This window comes from Spinacia oleracea, chromosome 5 (assembly GCF_020520425.1).
Source record: "Spinacia oleracea cultivar Varoflay chromosome 5, BTI_SOV_V1, whole genome shotgun sequence".
Lineage (NCBI taxonomy): Eukaryota > Viridiplantae > Streptophyta > Magnoliopsida > Caryophyllales > Amaranthaceae > Spinacia > Spinacia oleracea.
Genome location: NC_079491.1, coordinates 98584478 through 98604693, shown reverse-complemented (window position 1 = coordinate 98604693; position 20216 = coordinate 98584478). Strand labels below are relative to the sequence as shown.

Here is a 20216-nt window from a genome sequence, read left to right as displayed (position 1 = left end):
AGAACACAAACCCAGACTGTGATCTGAAATCATCTCTGTCGGTTTGAAAGCTTGCGTCCGTATAGCCCTTCACAATCAACTCATCTGTACCACCATAAACCAGAAACTGATCCTTAGTCCTTTTTAGGTACTTTAGGATGTTATTGGCAGCAGTCCAATGCGCCTCACCTGGTTCTGACTGGTACCTGCTCGTTGCACTGAGTGCGAACGAAACATCCGGCCTTGTACAAATCATAGCATACATGATGGATCCAATAGCCGAAGCATATGGAATTCCACTCATCTTTCTACGCTCATCAGGTGTTTTGGGACACTGATTCTTGCTTAGATATACGCCATGTGACATGGGTAGATGGCCTCTCTTGGCTTCCATCATATTGAACCTAGCTAGCACTTTGTCAATGTAAGTGCTTTGGCTTAGTCCAATCATCCTCTTAGATCTATCCCTATAGATCTTGATGCCCAATATGTACTGTGCCTCTCCTAAGTCCTTCATTGAGAAACACTTCCCGAGCCAAGTCTTTACAGACTCCAACATAGGAATGTCGTTTCCAATAAGCAGTATGTCATCAACATACAAGACTAGGAATGCAATTTTACTCCCACTGACCTTCTTGTATACACAAGATTCGTCCTGATTCTTGATGAAGCCAAACTTATTGACTGCTTCATCAAATCGTTTATTCCAACTCCTTGATGCCTGCTTTAGTCCGTAGATGGACTTCTTAAGCTTGCATACCTTTCCTTGGTTCTTTTGATGCCTGCTTTAGTCCGTAGAATGCCGTTCAAGAAGGCAGTTTTGACATCCATTTGCCATATTTCATAGTCATGAAAAGCGGCAATCGCAAGGATTATCCGAATAGACTTAAGCATCGCGACTGGAGAAAAGGTTTTATCGTAGTCAACGCCGTGAACTTGCCTGTAACCTTTTGTTACCGATCTAATATATATACAATTCCATCTTTGTCTTTCTTCAATTTGAAGACCCATTTGCATCCGATAAGTGTGAACCCATCCGGCAAATCAACCAAATCCCAGACTTGATTTTCAGACATGGAGTCTATTTCAGATTGCATGGCCTCTAACCATTTAATGGAGCTTGGGCTCGTCATAGCTTGCTTGTAAGTCAAAGGTTCATCACTATCCAATATGAGAACGTCTAAGTTTTCAGTCAAGAGGACGCCTGTCCATCTGTCCGGCTGAAAAATAGTTCTATTTGACCTACGAGGGGCAACAACGTTTTGAGGAACTACTCCCACTGGCTCTTCTAAAGACCTTGGAGGTTCATCAACTTGAAATGCTTCTAAAGAGTTCTGAGTTCGTTGTTCGTCTCGAATCTCTTCCAGGTCTATTATTCTCCTGTGAGGGGGTCGAAAAAGCACGAGGCTAATGCGTGACCTCGTCCCTCGTGGGTGTGACGATTCTTTTTATTCAATCAAGTGTAATTGGATTTCCTGTGAGTTTACACCCAATTGACTAGTAATATAGGAGTCGCTATTCAGTTTTTAATGACAATGAGAAAAACTGACAAAACCCGGTTATCGTGACATAATGGGAGTGCAATTATGTTTGACCACGACGGCCGTAGGTTCCCTTGTGATCCCTGGTGTGGGGATCTCTCAACATACACCCGCAAGGTAGAGATTGAGGGTTCGGGGGACTGTAACTACCGAGAGGAGTACTTCGCTCGTCGATAACTCCAGAGACAGGATATCCTTACTAGCTCAGCATAAATAATTGAAGGGACATGCGTTAACTATTAAACTAATCTGAGTTGATTTTAGCAATATGCAACATATAATACTAGATCGATCGCGATTATCTGATTTAAATAGCATTAAGGGACCTAGCATGATAATCCAATTTCCCAAAAATATTATATTTGTTAGGCGTGATAGAACAATCAGTTTTAGTTAGTTTAACAGTTCATAAAAAGGGCGAGGAAAGCAATTAAATCATCGAGAAGGGGCACATTACGACGCACCCTTGAGAGGTGCGTCACGGTTCTCAGAAAACTAACCACTTTGACTTTGCTATTTCTCCTTTTTATTTAACGAATCTCAATTATGGGACAGGATACGTTCTGTTCGATTTATGGATCGATTGCGACAGAACGCGTGAACAGTTTTGCAGTGTGAGGCTTAGGCTAAGGGTTGGAGTCAATACTCAGAAAATAATTATGTGTTGTTTGTCTTTTCACGTCGAATTTGGGGCTGTATTTATAGGGAAGAGTTCGTGGAAAGATAGAATTGCAGAGTTCTAATCCACAAAGAATTAGGAAAAAACACATACCCAGGTATTCTCAGCGCCCAGGCCCGGGCGCCGAAGATTTCGGCGCCCAGAGCCAGGCGTTGAAAATAGGGTATGGGCTGTTTTCTTTAGCCAGATCCGGATTCCTGAAATCCGTAGAGTTTGAGACTTAATCGAGTCTTTTAGTGCGTATTAACCTTGCGACGGGATGCGTCTGGGCCCGTTACGAACTCTAGGCTCGTTAGGATTTTAATTAATACGTAACTCTTATTTCCGAATCATATTAGGAATAGGATTCTCGCAGTTTTCTATCTCATTTAGGATTTACGTTGGAGTGAAACACCTAATTCTGACAGGTTTCTATCTTTTATGACTTGCCACTTTTAGAAGCTACCCTTTACGGCAGTTACTATTTTTAGCAGGTTTCTATAAATAGCAGGTTTTGGGTGAAATGAAAAGGGGAATTGAGATTCGTTTATTTTATAGGAGATGCGTTGTCAAGTGGAGATTTATGCTTTCATCATCGAACCTTTCCCTTTCGGGAATGGGGACAAAAGTAGGTGTCTACAGTTAGCCCCCACTTTGACTGAGTCTTGGAGTAAGACGATGGTCAAAGTATTAGACGGAGTGCGTCACACAAGCCATGGTGTATGTGACCTGTTTTGTGATGGTCTCACGAGCCCCCTAGTGATAACATTTGACTTAAGGGTCATCACTTGAAATGTCGACATATCCCTCACGTGTCATTGGGATTTGTCAACTGATAGTATAGAAACTTCCTCACTTTGTCATTGGAAGGATCTAAAGGTGCGTAGAAACTCCCTCACTTTGTCATTGGGAGTAGCTACAGATGTTTTCAAAATCAAAGCTATAAAGTGTAATTGGGCCTGGCCAAGCCCAATCACGAGGTAAAAATGTTTTTAAAGATTCTCATTTTCAGGGCTAGCTAAACGAGAAAACCCCATTGTTTTTATGGGACGTAAAACGAAGGAAAATCCAGCACATCGCTCTTTTTTGGAAAAAACGGAAAACCAATCCTTTTAATTTTTGGAAAAGGGAAAACCAGAAAAAGTTATCGCTGCAGCGACTAAGGACCTGCACGGTTAGTGATGCAGACCCCGCCGGCTAAAGATGGCGAGCCTGTCCGCTAAGGGTGGACACCCCGTCCGATAGAAGTGGACGAATCTGTTTTGAAGTTTGTTTGCTTTTTTTTGAAAATAAGGACCTACGTGGTTTGTGACGTAGACCCCGCCGGCTAAAGATGGCGAACCTGTCCGCTAAGGGTGGACACCCCGTCCGATAGAAGTGGACGAATCTGTTTTGAAATTTGTTTGTGTTTTTTGAAAATAAGGACCTACGTATTTTGTGACGTAGACCCCGCCGGCTGAAGATGGCGAGCCTATTTTAATTTTGATGACTTTATTTTTTTCGAAAACTGAGGACCTGCGCGGCTAGTGACGCAGACCCCGCCCGCTAAAGGTGGGCGAGCCCTGTCCGCTGAGGGTGGACGTCCCTGAATTCGTTTTTTCGATTTGGGAACTCGCGCGGTTTGTGACGCGATCTTGCCGACTGAAGATGGGCAAGTTCCTATTTCTTTGGTTTTTTGTGATTTCTTTTGAGAATTTCTTTTTTATCCATTCTTGCAAGAGCGAATTCTTTCGAGGGATGCTCGAATTTAGTTGTAACCTGAACGTGGGCTGACAACGTGTTCAGACGAACCTTTGTCTTGTGACCGTCTGCTTTTGTGGTCTTGAGCTAGTCTTTATGGCTCGATTTTTGCCATGTACAAGTGTCAATGACGACCTTTCCCTGAGGTCGAACCTGTTTTTTTTTTGAGATATCCAAACATGATATGGTGTATGGCGCAGTCCGAGAATGTGATTTTGATCGTGCGCTCCTTGTTGGAGTCTATTTTTTTCGCGAGCCCCCAAGCACTGGGGCTCGTCGGTCGATCTTCACATCTTGTAATCATGTTTGGGGTCATGCTCGTATGTGCGAGCGACCTTTTATAGTAGTGTGCTACTTTAGCGAAGCCGTGGAGTGCGACTTTAGTTTTCTGGCGACATCCAGTTTTAGCTTGGCCCGGATTAATCCTTTGACAGACAATCATTTTTTTTTGGAAAACCAACGACTTAACGATACACATTTTTGGTGTTTCCAAGAATGACCATGATTTTTTAACTTATTTTTTGAAAAGTGTACATAAGCATTTTCTGAGACGAGTCTAAGTTTCGACCAAGTTTTTAATGTTATATTTTTTTTTGCTTATTTGGGAGCTAAAGGTGCTTTGGGCTTGATCCTACTTGCAATAGGGCCTCGTGTTTAGCGACACGGTCTTAAGTCCTTTCCTGTTCCGTGTTTTGTGAAATCTGGGCCTTGGGCTGCATTTTCAGCGCCCAAGGCCAGGCGTTAAACATTTCAGCCGTGGGCGCTGAAAGTCTTTTCCTGGTGATATTTGACTTTCGGATTTCCTAACACGTTTCCGAATGGGATCAGGATGCCATTGGGTGCGTTCAGCTATATATAGGGGCTAGATACGTCCTTATTTTCCACCACTCTCAAATTCTTTCTTTCCTTTTTGCTGTGCTTTAATTACTCATTGCTTTTGCCATGTCGATCCCTACTTTCTCACTCCAACAGACTGTTAGGCGTTGGCTACGGGCCCTTACTCCCACAGAAAAGGCTTTGTTAAAAGAATACCACTTAGAGGCACTTTTAGGCTTACAACAAATTAATATTGATTATAACTTTCTGCACGCTGCCCTAAGCTTTTGGGACTCTGATCATCATGTTTTTGCCTTTCGGGGCAACGAAATATGTCCTTTGCCCGATGAATTTGCTGCTATCCTTGGTTATCCTACTAATGCTACTCCTGTTACCCCTGGAACTATTGAAGAGGGCAAAACAACCATAAGGGCTTTCCTAGGACTAGATGATAACATGTTTGCTGAAATTGTTGTAGATGATAAGGTTAACTTGGCAAAACTTGTAAAACATCACTTTAGGCCTAGTAAGAATATGACCGAACAGAAATTGAATATTCGAGCCCTTGTATTTTGCTTGTTGAATCACTATTTGCTATCGGATAACAATGGTGAGTTCGGTGACATAAGGTTGATCCCCTTGATTAGCCAGATGGAAAGTTACTATTCTATCATGCCGTTGGTTGTTGCCGAGACTTTGCTGAGTGCGGATGAGCTGAAGAAGGATGCCAAATCTGAACATTTTAAGGGAAGCCCCCTATTACTGCAGGTAATCGATTTTTCTTTGCGCACGTATACGTCCATTTTGCATATACTTCTTTTTTCCTGGGACTGAGTTTCAGCGCCCAGGGCTGGGCGCTGGAATTTTCGGCGCCTGGTCCTGGGCGTTGAAACTGCGCCCCAGGAACCGTTTTTTTCCTTCTTTTCATTCTTTTGATTTGATCGTACCTGTTTTTGCAGATTTGGCTTGCGGAACGGCTTAGACTTTTGGAAGCTCCTGCCGATCCTAAACATTATCGCCCTATAGCCTTGGGTAACCGAAAATACTTGCACCAAGGCCAGGACGAGGCCAAATGGACCTCCTTTTTCACTTATGGCATTTGTTCTATTAAGTGGGTGGTACCATGGTGGGGTTAGACTACTATGACAGGGGGTTCTGATGTATCGGTTTATGTTTCTTTGTTGGGGCTATCTCGTCCCATTTATATTTTCCCTTATCGAGTCATGCGTCAATATGGTTTAAGGCAGACTGTCCCCTTTTCTGATACGGTACCACCTAAGGTAGCGGCCTTTTCACAAACACGGGTCCTAGCGTGGGCTAAGTATTACGATGGTCTCCCGCGTTGGGCCGTAGCTACAAATGGCTTTGTGGGTCTTTTTGAAAACTACAAGTTGTGGATGAGCTCCGATGATAAAGATGTGAGACCGAGGCTCGAAATGGGGAGCCGGCTGAGCTTTTGATACCTCGTATTCGTGTTAAGTATGAGGGTCCTGATTCTGCCAGACCTCGTACCTATAGTATTAAGAATGTGAAAGCTTGTCCTGATCGAAAGCGAAAGGAAGTTCCTCCCCGTTTCAGTTTCAGGCCTAAAAAGATGCCTAACATGAAGGGGCCTGCTGTTGCAAGCTCTCGCGGAGATCGTCGCCGGAACAATGTATGGGTTAGGAAGGCTCAGCCGCCTGTAGAAACAGTGGCTAGTCTAGTTGATGATAATAATCCTTCTCCCACCATTGTCTGTGCCCTTGAGGCTGAGCGGGCTATAACTGAGAATGTTTCTGAAGCCTTGGCATCTTTGGAAGTTAGTGTCCAGGAGCCGGTTCTTATGGAGATTGACATTGGGGCAGCGCAGAAGACTGTGGGGGTGGATCCTGCGAACATTGCCCTCTACAAGACTTTATTTGATGATCCGGAAGAACTAGAGTAGTGTACTTCTTGCTAGGGTGTAGGTGCCCTCTATTTATTTCAGTTGTGTTTGTTTTTATTCCTAGCACTTTGTTTTCCTTCTTATTATTTCTCAATAAAGGCGTATTTTTATTTTTCATTTTCATTTATTTTGTTTCTCCTCTTTCTTATGTTTTTATATGTCTAACACTTTTTGCACAAAGAATATTCTTTTTTTTTATTGGACCGAATCCTTGGTAAGGATTGCCTACGTATCTTGTCAGAATCAGGTCGCGCGTAGTTCTAGCTTCAAAATAAGTTCTAGTATGCCGGATTTCGGTAGATATGCCCTGAGGTGGAAACATATTACTTAATCGGTCAAATGAGTGAAGTATTATCATTATTTTCATCTGCCGCTCACTTTTTTTTGCCATAGGTCGCGTAAAATTCGACTACTTTGTATAGCTATATTCTTTTGGTAAACCTATTTGGATACTTGGATACGTATTGTACCCCCCAAGTGTTCGTTATTTTTCCGTTGTGTGCGGATAAAATGACGAACACTTTATGAAAAGAAAACTTTTGTCAGGCAGAGAGTTTCAACGCCCAGGCTGGGGCGTCAGAAATTTCGGCACCCAGCCCTGGGCGCTGAAAATGACTTGGGCGGTCAATTTTTGACGCTTTGCTTCACATGTTCTTGCATTTATTTCTTTTTTGTGCCTTGATTTTTGCTCGTATTTAAAGTCAATTTTGAGGCTATTTTGGAGGCTTTTTAGACTGTTAGCGTGAAATGCATTTTTGTCCGGATTAAGTTTTTCTATTTGTGACTCGAAACAGTTTTGAAAATGGAGTTAGGGTGCGGAAGTTATGAAGACCTTTGTGTAGGCTTTTGAGGTGGGTTGAAGTGCGTGTTGATGCCGGGGGCGGCGTTTATTTTTGTGAGTTTTTTTTTGAGCAACTTTTGTATTGTTTGAATTTGATGTCCTTTTGATATCTTTGGGTTGCATGGATTGATTTTTATGATGACACTGGTTGACTTTTATGTTTTGGGGATATGAATGGGATGGTGCGGTTTATTTTGTGGGTTTCGGGAATTGGTTCCCATGGCACTATTTCAAAACCGAGTGGGCTTTGTTTGTTGGGCCTAGAGTGGGCCGCCTCTTTATTTTTGTATTTTGCAAGTACATTTGGTGTTTATTTAGTGTTAGAATAAAACTTTTAGGAGAAATATTACGCCTTTATTGATTTGGAAAGTAAGGAAAACACACTGAAATAAAACTGACCTATATTCTAAGGGGCCTTAGGACCATCTAAAGTCTCTATTATTTTTTCTATCAATCTAAAGAACTACTAGGCGCTTTTTACTAATGGTGCTCCATATGGCTCAAGCCTGGGGTTTAGTCTCATAAAACTTCGGTCCTTCACCGGTACTCATCTTGAATTCCATTCCTTTTGCATTGACCCAATGATATGTCTTCACCCATCCGTTCTCGACCTCTTCTATTGTTGATGCAGGAGAGATTAACCGGGTTGGATCGAAACCTTCATCTTGTAAATCTAGGGTAGTCATCACAGTATCGTTCTCCATAGGCCTCGATTCGTTAAACAATGTGCATAGAGTCTGGTTGTCCAATATTTCAGCTGTTTTAGTCTTGGTGAGGTGGGGTGCCTCATCCAAGGTGTGGCAGTCATGGAAAATTTCAAATCTGGGTTTTAGCAAGCCATCCTGAACGAAGGGTTCAGAGAAATCACAGCATGGGTGCTTTTCTCCTTCCCGAACGAACATCCCGTTAAGGGTCCTTTGATACGGGGGAAGGAGGGTGGTTTGTTTGGCTTTGTTAAGGCGTAGCCTAGACAGGCGGTCCGCAATATCTTCCTCCGTTGGTTCATAGCCTAAGCCAAAGGGAGTAGATTTGTTGGGAAAAGGATGGAATGTGTATTCCCTTCTTCCTTATGCCCAATGGGGTTCCTGGGAAATAACCTTGAGCTAACAGCATTCTAGGGATGACTCGGGATGCATGCGGGTCTAGGAATGCTGGATCATAGTCCTCAATGAACTGGATTGCTTCTTCAATTTGAAACCCATAAAGGTCGTCTGCAGTTTCGGCCGTTCCAACCATAGTACAACTGACGTCGAGGGGAGGGGCGCGGATTTCTAGTATTACCCCGTTATGGTTAAGTTTAACCATTTGGTGCAAGGTAGAAGCCACACCTCCTAAGTCATGGAGCCAAGGTCGCCCCAAGAGGAGGTTGAAAGTGGGCTTGATGTCGATTATTTGAAACTCCGTGGTGCGTGCCACAGGCCCGGTTTGTATGGTAAGGTTGATTTTTCCCAATACAGGCCTTCGGGAGTTATCATAATCTCGTACCCCTTGCGTGGAGGTTTGGAAGTCATCATTTCCTAGCCCCAAGCAATGGGCGGTTCGCAATGGGCAGACATTAACCGCCGAACCATTATCTACGAGCGCTAGGGGGATATTTTGTCCTTCGCATCTAACCACTAGGTAAAGGGCTTTAATGTGAGCACCCCCCTCTTTGGGTAAGTCTTTATCAGTGAAAACTATGGCCTTTTCTCCGGGATCTCTCGTGACATGGCTAACCAATGAGTCAGGTGTGATATCTGTAGGTACTGAGATGAGGTCAAGTGAGCGAATAAGCTTTTCGCGGTGTTCCTTTGAAGTACACATGAGATCCCAGATGGTAATCTCGGCCTTGGTTCTTTTTAGTTATTTCAGGAGAGGATTTTCAATGACTTCTGCGACGGTGGTGTGCCGTCCATTCTCAGGAGTTTGCCTAACCGGGATGTCGTCCATAGGAGGTGGGTGAATATCCGGTTGGTATATTCTTCCGGATCGGGTGAGGTTGTCGACCTCGGGCTCCTAAGGGGTGGTGTCAATGAGGGCATACCCGGGCCAAGTTTCAGTGAAGAGGTCCTGGCCCGACACTTGAGATAGGTAAATATCTTCAGCATCATCATTCCACACACTGCACACTTCTCTCTCGATTCGATCCATAGGGACCACAGCGAGTGGTGCACCTTGAGGTGTAATATACACCGTGGGGTCGAAATTCTCTGGTTGGTCGAGAGAGATATGACAAGAGCCGAGTGGGCTCTTGTTGTTGTTGGGTTTGCCAACGTTAGGGAGAGGTATCACTTCGTCCTCTATCATGTCCTGGATCGTATGTTTTAGATTCCAGCAGTTTTCAGTGTCATGCCCATTTCCTTGATGGAATTTGCAGTAAGTACCTTCGACCCAATATTTGCTTTTGACAGGAGGGTCACGGGTGGGGCCTATAGGTCTTAACTTTCCTTGATTGGTTAGTCTTTCAAAGGCTTGTACCAAAGTCGACCCGAGTGGGGGAAACTTTCGGTCTCGGACCCATCTTCCAGGGCTTCTTCGGGCGGGAGTCTCTTCTACAGCATAGACTTCTTGGGCTTGGGATGTGTTACCCCAATTATAGGTGTTGTTCTTATATGTGGGTTTTCTTTGTATGGTTTTGGCGAGGTCGTCCTCGATCTTTATTCCCACATCATAAACTCTTTTGAAAGTGTCAAGTCCCAGGTACCTAAGGTGTTGTCTGTAAGCCGGGTCCAGGTTGTCAATGAATTTTTGGACCAATTCTGTTTCGGGAGGCCTATTGATTAGCTGGGCCGCCTGGTCCCTCCATCTAGCAAAGTAGGTCGTGAAACCCTCATTTTTCTTTTGGAAGAGAACTTCCAGCTTGCGCATGATGACTTGGAAATCCATGTTCGACGAGTATTGCTTGATGAAGACATTGAAAAAGTCTTCCCAAGTGGGGAAGAGCTTAGGGTCCTGGCGATAGTACCATTTGAGCGGCACAGGTTCCAAGGACAAAGGAAAGGCAGGTATTTACATGGACTTGTCCACGCCTTTCAAGTTCATGGCATTCACAAAGCTCAGTAGATGATCACGGGGGTTGTCCGTGGCCTTGAACTTTGGTAAGTCAGATGAAATGAACTTTTCTGGTAGTTTGCCAGGAAAAGGTTCAGGATCGAGGGAGAAGTATTTGCTCCACATGGTTTGCTGTAGGGCCATTTTTTCAATCCTCTTCTCGTTATCGAGGTCATTCTTGGCTTGCGCAGCCGCTAAGGCTTCATTTTCCATTTTCAGTTGGCCCATGAGTCGGGTTATTTGAGCCATCTGGTCTTGCAAATCTTCGATGGACATGTTTGAAGGTGCGAATCGAGGTTCGGGAAGCGGAGATCCTTGAAATGAGGGATGACGGACGGAGCTTGGAGTCACTAAACCTGATGTTGGTGATGTATCTTCGAGACGCACTAACCGTTGATTCCCTGATCGGCACCAAGTGGCAGGACCAGTCTAGGCATAAGATAAGCTAAAGTTTAGGTTCCCAAAGTTTCAAGCATCACTTAGTCTAGACTTCGACTCTCTAAATTGGTTTTTTCACTCTTTCTTTTGGTACACTTTTTGGGTTTTTTTTTTTCTTTTGGTCATTCTTTGGATTTTCGAAACACTTGCCCTTGTGACATTCATAGTTATTAGCATGTTCGGTTTTGGTGCCGAGCATTGTCGTCGTAGGAGGCCTAACAACGACACAAAGAGTTATTAATTTTTCATGAGTCGCTTTTGAAACCGAGTGCTTTTCTTACGCCCTCGTAGCAATTCTTTTTCCGAACATTTTTTGTGCTACGTATTTTCTTTTTTGCGCGGGCACCGAGGCTGCTGCGCCTGACCCGAAGGCCAAGCAGCAACTTCAGCGCCCAGCGAGGGGCGTGAGAAATTCTGGCGCCCAGCCAGGGGCGCTGAAAATGCGTCCCTGGCTGGTTCTCGTTTTCTGTCTTCTGTTTATGCGACTTCGATTTGCGTGCTTGCCTAATAACGTCCTTTACGCGTAGCAGCGTTTGTGGGATTCGTTACAGGCCATCCCGAGCGTCGCTTATTTTTGTGGCGATCATTCAGGTTTGCGGAACACGTGTTTCGGTATAACTCTTTGGCAAATTAGTCTATGAATGTTTGGGCAATTTTTAAGGTCGTTGGTTTTCTAGGATAGTTTGTCACACACAATCACATATTTCGCTACACATAACTACATTACAAACATGGATTTGAAAATTAAATATGTCACGTAGTTTATGATAGGCTTCTATGGGTAGTTTATTTGCGCCTGGCTTGGTACCGCCCTGGTCGAGGTAGTGTCTTCAACAAACGAATTTCGCTCAAGAGGCCAACCCGCAAGTGCAAGCCAAAGGGGCATGCAGGCGAGAGGGACCTAATGAGCGAGCGATTGGGTTCGGGATAGGTGTACTACCTGCACAAGTACCGAGTGGGCAACATGCGCGGCATATGCACCCCCCTATTGGCGGAAAAAGGTATCCTTAGTCCCAACTCCAGAGGGAGCCGAGATTCGTTATGCGGTTCTGCCCGTTCACATTAATATGCTGATTTTCTGGTCGTCCCAACTTGATGGGGAAATAAACGCGGGGTAGGATCGTTTCACCCTTCGGCTATTTTCATTACCCACAAGCACGAGGCTAATGCGTGACCTCGTCCCTCGTGGGTGTGACGATTCTTTTTATTCAATCAAGTGTAATTGGATTTCCTGTGAGTTTACACCCAATTGACTAGTAATATAGGAGTCGCCATTCAGTTTTTAACGACAATGAGAAAAACTGACAAAACCCGGTTATCGTGACATAAAGGGAGTGCAATTATGTTTGACCACGACGGCCGTAGGTTCCCTTGTGATCCCTGGTGTGGGGATCTCTCAACATACACCCGCAAGGTAGAGATTGAGGGTTCGGGGGACTGTAACTACCGAGAGGAGTACTTCGCTCGTCGATAACTCCAGAGGCAGGATATCCTTACTAGCTCAGCATAAATAATTGAAGGGACATGCGTTAACTATTAAACTAATCTGAGTTGATTTTAGCAATATGCAACATATAATACTAGATCGATCGCGATTATCTGATTTAAATAGCATTAAGGGACCTAGCATGATAATCCAATTTCCCAAAAATATTATATTTGTTAGGCGTGATGGAACAATCAGTTTTAGTTAGTTTAACACACTACTACAAAAATGGGCAAAGAGACCCTTAGCAAAAGACCCGTTGATCGACATAACGGGTCTTTTTAATATGAGAGATCTAATATTATATATAACGGGTCTCTTATGAGTTAAAGGGCCCACTTAAAATTAGAGGGAAAAATAAAGAGACCCGTCATCTGAATTAATGGGTCTCTAATGTATAAAAAAGGTCCTTTTTTTACGTGAAAAAAAAATGAAAAACACCAGAGACCCTTGATTTAACAAAATGGGTCTCTTATATATCATATGACCCACCTCCCATACAAATTAAAGTAAAATAATAATTAAAAAAAAAAAGTAAAATGCGGAAAGACCCGTCGTTTAATCCAACGGGTCTCCACTTTCATTCATTTGCCCCCCAAACCTTCGCTAAACTGCTAAACCAAAATTCACCCTATTGTGTTTGCCTCTTTCTTCTTCCTTAGATTCAAGAGCTAGGTTTCAGGAAAGACAACCATTGGCGAACTCATGGACGAACTCACCACCACCGGCGAATTGCACTACCACCGGAGAACTACCGTACCATCGGCGACCTCACCATCGTTGCTAGCGAACTACAAATTTAGGTTTTTTTTTTCTCAACACTCTCTTCATTCTCTTCTTCTCTTTAATTTTATTTTTTGAATTTCTGAATACCTTGTGGGTTTATTCGATTTTCGATTTCAATTTGTAATTTCTGCTACAAGATTGGGGTTTTTTTCTTCTGAATTTTTCAACTTCAATTTCTCCTACGAAGTTGGGTTTTCCCCCCCTGAATTTGTGAAATTTCAATTCCTGAAATTTTGTGTTTAAATGTTCATGTAATTGCAATTGTGGGTTAGGATTTTTCCAGTTTCACGGGAAAATATGATTTCCACCTTGTCATGTTTACATACTTGTTCTACACGGGGACATTTTGATCAGCAATATGTTTCTGGGAAAATGCTTTTGTTGTACAGACTGCAGAATGCTTGTTCTGTTCCTCTTCTCCTTTTCCCAGTAAGATAAAAAAAAAGAGTCGAATGAGAAAGAGTATTGCAGTTGATAGACTGAATAAGTTCTTATGTTTTCTCCAAATTACATTATCTATTGTATTTTCCCTTTGAAAAACAATAATATGGCTTCAACATGTGTAATCCTAGATTAATTGTATGATTCTATTACGGTAAGAAAACATACTCGTCTTTTATCTTTTAGGAAAAAAAGCATAGAGCTCGGGGTTGAGAGTTTCAGCATAGAGCCCTGTCTTCCTTCTTTTCTTTTCTTTTTTTTACAACATTGACCTTTGTTGATTTTAATTTGTCTTCTTCGACCTGATCTGATAGTCTATTGTTGTGGCAGTGGCCAATAATATGTGTTCATTGTTGAGATGCAATTCCATGTCCATTTTGATCTAATTGGTTCAAATGTGTTGTATGATTTGAGTTTAGTTGTTTGCTACTGTGTTTTTTTGTTGAAATGTGCCAGGAAGAAATTTTGGCATTGCTAAGTTCAAACACTGTCATTCCCTTAAAAAAAAAAGTTCGAACACTGTCTTTGAAGTTCAGTTAAACCTTTTCTTGTGTCTATTTTTCAGCTGTTGTCAGATCAAAGTTTTGTTCTTTGGCATTCTGTTTATGTAATTTTGCAGTTTATGACTTTTTCCGATTGTAATCTATCATATGGACTCTGTACTGACAAGCATATACATGTGACACAGTGAGGCTATCTTCTTTTCTCATCCTTTCCCCTGGAGTTATCTTCTTTTTTGGCTCATTATGAAAATGAAAATATAACTTGAAATATGTATGATTGAGATGTGGGGACAAGTGTAGGTTAATACCATTGGATCTGTTTTAATTTCCTTGGTTGCTGCTTACTGTTATGAGTAGTCGTTAGTAGATCTGCTATGTGTTTGTATTCTGGAAGTGTTTCCGTTGTTGCTGCATTATAGGCAGTCGATAATAACACTGCTACGTATTTGTGTTCCCATTGTTGCTTCTTACTAATATAGGCAGTTGATAGTCTCTCTGCTATGTGTTTGTTTTCCGTTTCCATGGTTGCTTGATATATAACTTATATTTTTCCTATCATACTCAGGTTACTTCAATAGAAAAGGCTGAATATGAGAAAATCTTAAAAGGCGCTGACAACAGAAGATAGTACCAATCTGTCTCGTTCGGCAAAAGGCTACAATCATAAGGTAGTTTCTTGTTGTTTGAGAAACTTGCAGATTGTTTCTTTTACTTATCTAAGAAGAATTGGCTGCCAATAAGGGTGATTAGCGTGTGATGTGTGGCTAGAGTAGTGCCTGCTTTAGATGGATGTAATGTAGATGAATGTGGTGATAGGCTTTTCGACGTTGAGTCGTTGACAAAGTATAAAATTCTTCCCTTCAGTGTGCATTTCACTGATCTATAAACCCCTCTTAGCTGAGTTAATTGGTGATATAATTCTATTTGTTATATGCATATGAAATTGAATTTAAATGAACAAGCTCAGGAGGTCCATTCCTGTGTTTCAAAACTTGTTAAAATATAAGATTTGCTATATATTTATGTTGTGAGTTGTGACGTTTAAGTGTAAGAAGATCCTAAAATGAAATTTAGCTTAAGAAAGAACATCTTTACCTGATGTTGTTGTTTGTTGATTTAGCTTGCTTAGGAGTTAATTGCATGAATAGGTTTTTGAGGACTAATGTGTCCAGTGGCAAAAAGCTTGGAGGAATCTGTGGAATAATGCAAGGCTTAGCTCTAGTAGTTAAATCGTATGATATTTAACTGTCTTATGTGCTTCGTGTTTCTTTTCCACATATAAGCTGCTTGTTGGATTCTCAGATCATATTTAAAATAGTATTGTTATCTTTATTCTTATGTTCTTGTTTGCGCTTTGCTGTAAATTTGAATCATTTGGAGATGAGTACTGCTTGGAGGCTTTCCTAGATTGAAAACAGAGCTTGCTCGATGTATTTCCCTATTATGTTTGAAATTCTTTTTCCTTTTCTATGTCAAATGTATTTTTCTCAAGGTTTTTGTTTTTCTTCCGGATGCTCAATACTTCATATGAAGTATATCGCAAGGATACCAACAGGGACTTGTTTAATTTATTCATTCACATATAACATGAAGCACTACATCATTATATTATGGCTATGAAGAAACTGTCTCAGGCTCAGATTTCATATTGAGTTTGTTTTGTTGTTAGGATCCTTTCAGTTTGCTGGTATTGCTAGTTTCTTGAATCCAATCATCCATTTTACCTATCAAGGTGTGATTTCTTTAACTAGCTTAGGTGAGCAAAATCTTCTGACCTTCGTTCTCCTCTTTCATTCTAATTTACTATAATTTTATTTCAAGAGCGTAGAATGGCTGACCGGTTTAGATTGCATGTTAAGGGAGGTGACAGTGGAAGTGGGAATGGAAGTTTGTGACGTAGTTGAACTGATCGGTATGGCAAGCCTGATGGTGGGTTTGACTCTAACTTGATTTCAGAATGATTAGTGATTTCACTTTTAATGGTGATTACCTTCTAATAGGAATCATAGTTTTACCGATAACACAATCTATATTCCCCTTATTTTACAGGTGAAAAGGCGGTGATGTGATTAACATCGTATTCTATGTATCTGCTATTGCTGTATTTTAGGTCATGGAACAATTAATTCATTCATTATAGATGATATCCTTGTGGCTAATTTGCAGAATGGACGATGGGGTGGGCATGGTACTTCAAAGAATAAGATCGGCAGCCGTGGAGAAGACAAGGTTATAATATTTTAGCCCTTTAGTTATTGGTCATAGTTGTTTATTAGTATTTGTATGTTTGGTGTTGGTTGATTGATTGCTCAAGTCTTGTTTCACAGGTTGTGCAAGTTCCTGTTTCTACTGCTATCTATTTTGTGGAGAGTGAAATCCCTTCAATAGTGGAGAAGTCATCTTCTGTGATTCACCCTTGGGATCTTCCAGGTATTTTTACTTCTGATCTCCTTGCATCTGATCAGCTATCCACTTTTAGTTTGTGGGAGCCGGATATGGATTAGGTTGAGGAAAAGTGTTTAAACCAACAACAATTTAGTGAGATCATCATGCATCATTAGATCTGATACAATGTAAGCTCCTGATAAGAGAAGGTTTTTTCTCACTTGTTTAAGTGAATTGCATCTGCAGCATGGTACACTTCACATACTTGATTCCTTTCCCTTCAGCTTCTTGTAAGACTGTCCATTCTTTGTGATGTGTGGTAAACACCATACCTCATCATCCAAAGACGTATTTTCTTTCTTTTGATAAGCTGAATGAGCAAATTAACTTACTCAGCAGCTACAAAGGATACAGAAGACAAGACGAGACACCAAATCCAAGTAAACACAAAGACAAGACACCAAATTTTGCTCCCTTCCAAACACATAAAGGTGAGATACACTTACACTCACCACGACGTTCTTTCACCTCGAAAGCTTCACTTATTCTCTCGCTTATTATTTTGTCGTCCAGTTTATGTGTTGGTTTTATCTGCTCACTGAATACTTTGTAGTCAAAACCCAAAGACTTGTCTATTTTGTTCTCATCTCATCCCTTTACAATCTTATATAGAGACCAATCTTAAGCTATATACTATAATCCAAGATTTCAGCATAACATATTTTCTTATCATAGGTTTATTTTAATACCCTATTGCAATTTTTTTGTGTTTTAAATAATGTACTTTGTATTCATATTATTTTTTAGTGTTTGATAAGTTTGAATTATAAAATTCTTCTATTCCACTTCCTCTCCTCACTTGCGCTATCTCTGGTGTTTCTTCTTCTTCTTCTTCTTCTTCTTCTTCTTCTTATATCAGTAGTCCGACTTCATTGCACTAAACTGTATTTTGTCAAATTTGACTAAGTTTGCGCTTGTAGCTAGCTTCTAATCACTTAATTAATGGTTTAACTCAATTTTCTATTAAACTGTGTTAGCTCAATGCGCAATATATGATTAAGATTATTATCAGACTGTAAAAATTATATATTTGATATAGTTCGGAGAATTTCTTTCTTTTCAAACAAATACTAACTATGCATTTGCTTAAATAATAGTACTAATTATTTTTACTTATTTACAGTTTTCTCAAGAAACTTATTCATCGGAAAATGTGGATGAGGTTAGAGACGTGTGGGTCGAGTATTTTCTCAAGCAAGATGAAGACGAAGACGAAGAAAACAAAGATGTTGGTATGGAAATAACTCCATGAGTTTCGATTCCAGTTATTGGTAAATTGGTGTGAATGATTAGATTTTAGAACCTTTTGTTTTACGTTTTTGGAAATTATGATGTCAAGCTTTTACGTTTATGGAAACTACAGTTAATGTAAAACTTTTGCGTTTTGAACATTATTTATTGGAAATATATTTTTGGTAATAATATGGATTATTATGGAATTGTTAATGAATTAATACGAAATGGTATAGCAGCAGGTGTAAGTTACAAGTTTAACACGACTTCTGAATGCAGCAGGTGTAAACACGTTTAACAGCAGGTTTAAAGTTTAATAGCATCAGGTTTAAGTAAACTACAGGTTTATACCTGCTATTATCTAATGTGTTTTTAAAAAATATAAATGAAAAAAGACCCGTTATGTATAAAAAGAGCTCTCTAGTTATAATACTAAAAAATTTCAAAGAGACCCCATATCTGAGATATGGGGTCTTAATTTCGTGAATAAAAAAATTAAAGAAATTCAAAGAGACCCCCTATCTTACCTATGGGGTCTGAATATTTTTAACAAAAAGATCCCATATCTCTAAAAAGGGGTCTCTTTCCCCTCTAAAATATTTTTGACAAACTTTATATAAGAGACCCCTTTTCTTACGTAAGGGGTCTCTAGCTTTTAACAAACAGACCCCCTCTAGGAGAGGGGGTCTGTTTTAAAAAGAGACCCCCCCATCTAGAGACCCCCTTTAAGGAGGTCTCTTCGGCTATTTTGGACGGGTCTCTTTGCCCATTTTTGTAGTAGTGACAGTTCATAAAAAGGGCGAGGAAAGCAATTAAATCATCGAGAAGGGGCACATTACGACGCACCCTTGAGAGGTGCGTCACGGTTCTCAGAAAACTAACCACTTTGACTTTGCTATTTCTCCTTTTTATTTAACGAATCTCAATTATGGGACAGGATACGTTCTGTTCGATTTATGGATCGATTGCGACAGAACGCGTGAACAGTTTCGCAGCGTGAGGCTTAGGCTAAGGGTTGGAGTCAATACTCAGAATATAATTATGTGTTGTGTGTCTTTCACGTCGAATTTGGGGCTGTATTTATAGGGAAGAGTTCGTGGAAAGATAGAATTGCAGAGTTCTAATCCACAAAGAATTAGGAAAAAACAGGTACCCAGGTTTCGGCGCCCAGAGCCAGGCGTTGAAAATAGGGTCTGGGCTGTTTTCTTTAGTCAGATTCGGATTCCTGAAATCCGTAGAGTTTGAGACTTAATCGAGTCTTTTAGTGCGTATTAACCTTGCGACGGGATGCGTCTGGGCCCGTTACGAACTATAGGCTTGTTAGGATTTTAATTAATACGTAACTCTTATTTCCGAATCATATTAGGAATAGGATTCTCGCAGTTTTCTATCTCATTTAGGATTTATGTTGGAGTGCAACACCTAATTCCGACAGGTTTCTATCTTTTATGACTTGCCACTTTTAGAAGCTACCCTTTACGGCAGTTACTATTTTTAGCAGGTTTCTATAAATAGCAGGTTTCAGGTGAAATGAAAAGGGGAATTGAGATTCGTTTATTTTATAGGAGATGCGTTGTCAAGTGGAGATTTATGATTTCATCATCGAACCTTTCCCTTTCGGGAATGGGGACAAAAGTAGGTGTCTACATCTCTCACTTGTCAATTTGGAAATATGATTTCTTTCCAAAAAGACACCGTCACGAGCAATGAATACCTTGTTGTCTGACTTGTTTTAGAAGTAATACCCCATAGTTTCTTTTGGATACCCAACGAAGAAACATTTGTCAGATTTAGGTTGTAGCTTGTCCGAAATTAATCGCTTGACATATGCTTCGCAACCCCAAATCTTCAGAAAAGACAACTTTGGAAGTTTCCCAGTCCATAATTCGTATGGAGTCTTTTCAACAGCTTTTGACGGAGCACGATTCAGTGTGAGTGCTGCAGTTTTCAACGCATGTCCCCAGAACTGTAAAGGAAGTTCGGCCTGACCCATCATTGACCTGACCATATCGAGTAAGATCTTATTTCTCCGTTCCGACACTCCATTCCATTGAGGTGTCCCCGGAGCAGTCAATTCAGAAAGAATACCGCATTCTTTTAGATGGTCATCAAACTCGTGGCTAAGATATTCACCTCCTCGATCCGATCTTAGAGCTTTGATTTTATTGCCATGTTGATTCTTTACTTCATTTTGAAATTCTCTGAATTTCTCAAACGATTCAGACTTGTGCTTCATTAAGTAAATATAGCCATATCTACTGAAGTCGTCCGTAAACGTTATGAAATAGCTGAACTCACCTCTAGCTTTCGTACTCATAGGCCCACATACGTCCGTATGTATTAGCCCCAGTATTT

The 20216-nt window shown here is 41.0% G+C and overlaps 1 protein-coding gene across 1 annotated transcript; it reads left to right on the top strand.

Annotated features, from left to right (window-relative positions):
- Positions 1–12676: 12676 nt before the first annotated feature.
- On the top strand, positions 12677–16687 carry LOC110794697 (probable GTP-binding protein OBGM, mitochondrial). The gene is made up of 5 exons (XM_021999660.2): positions 12677–13256; positions 14749–14851; positions 15864–16112; positions 16350–16412; positions 16511–16687. The coding sequence occupies exons 3-5, from the start codon at positions 16035–16037 to the stop codon at positions 16685–16687; spliced, it is 318 nt and encodes a 105-aa protein (XP_021855352.1). The 5' UTR covers positions 12677–13256; positions 14749–14851; positions 15864–16034.
- Positions 16688–20216: the final 3529 nt, after the last annotated feature.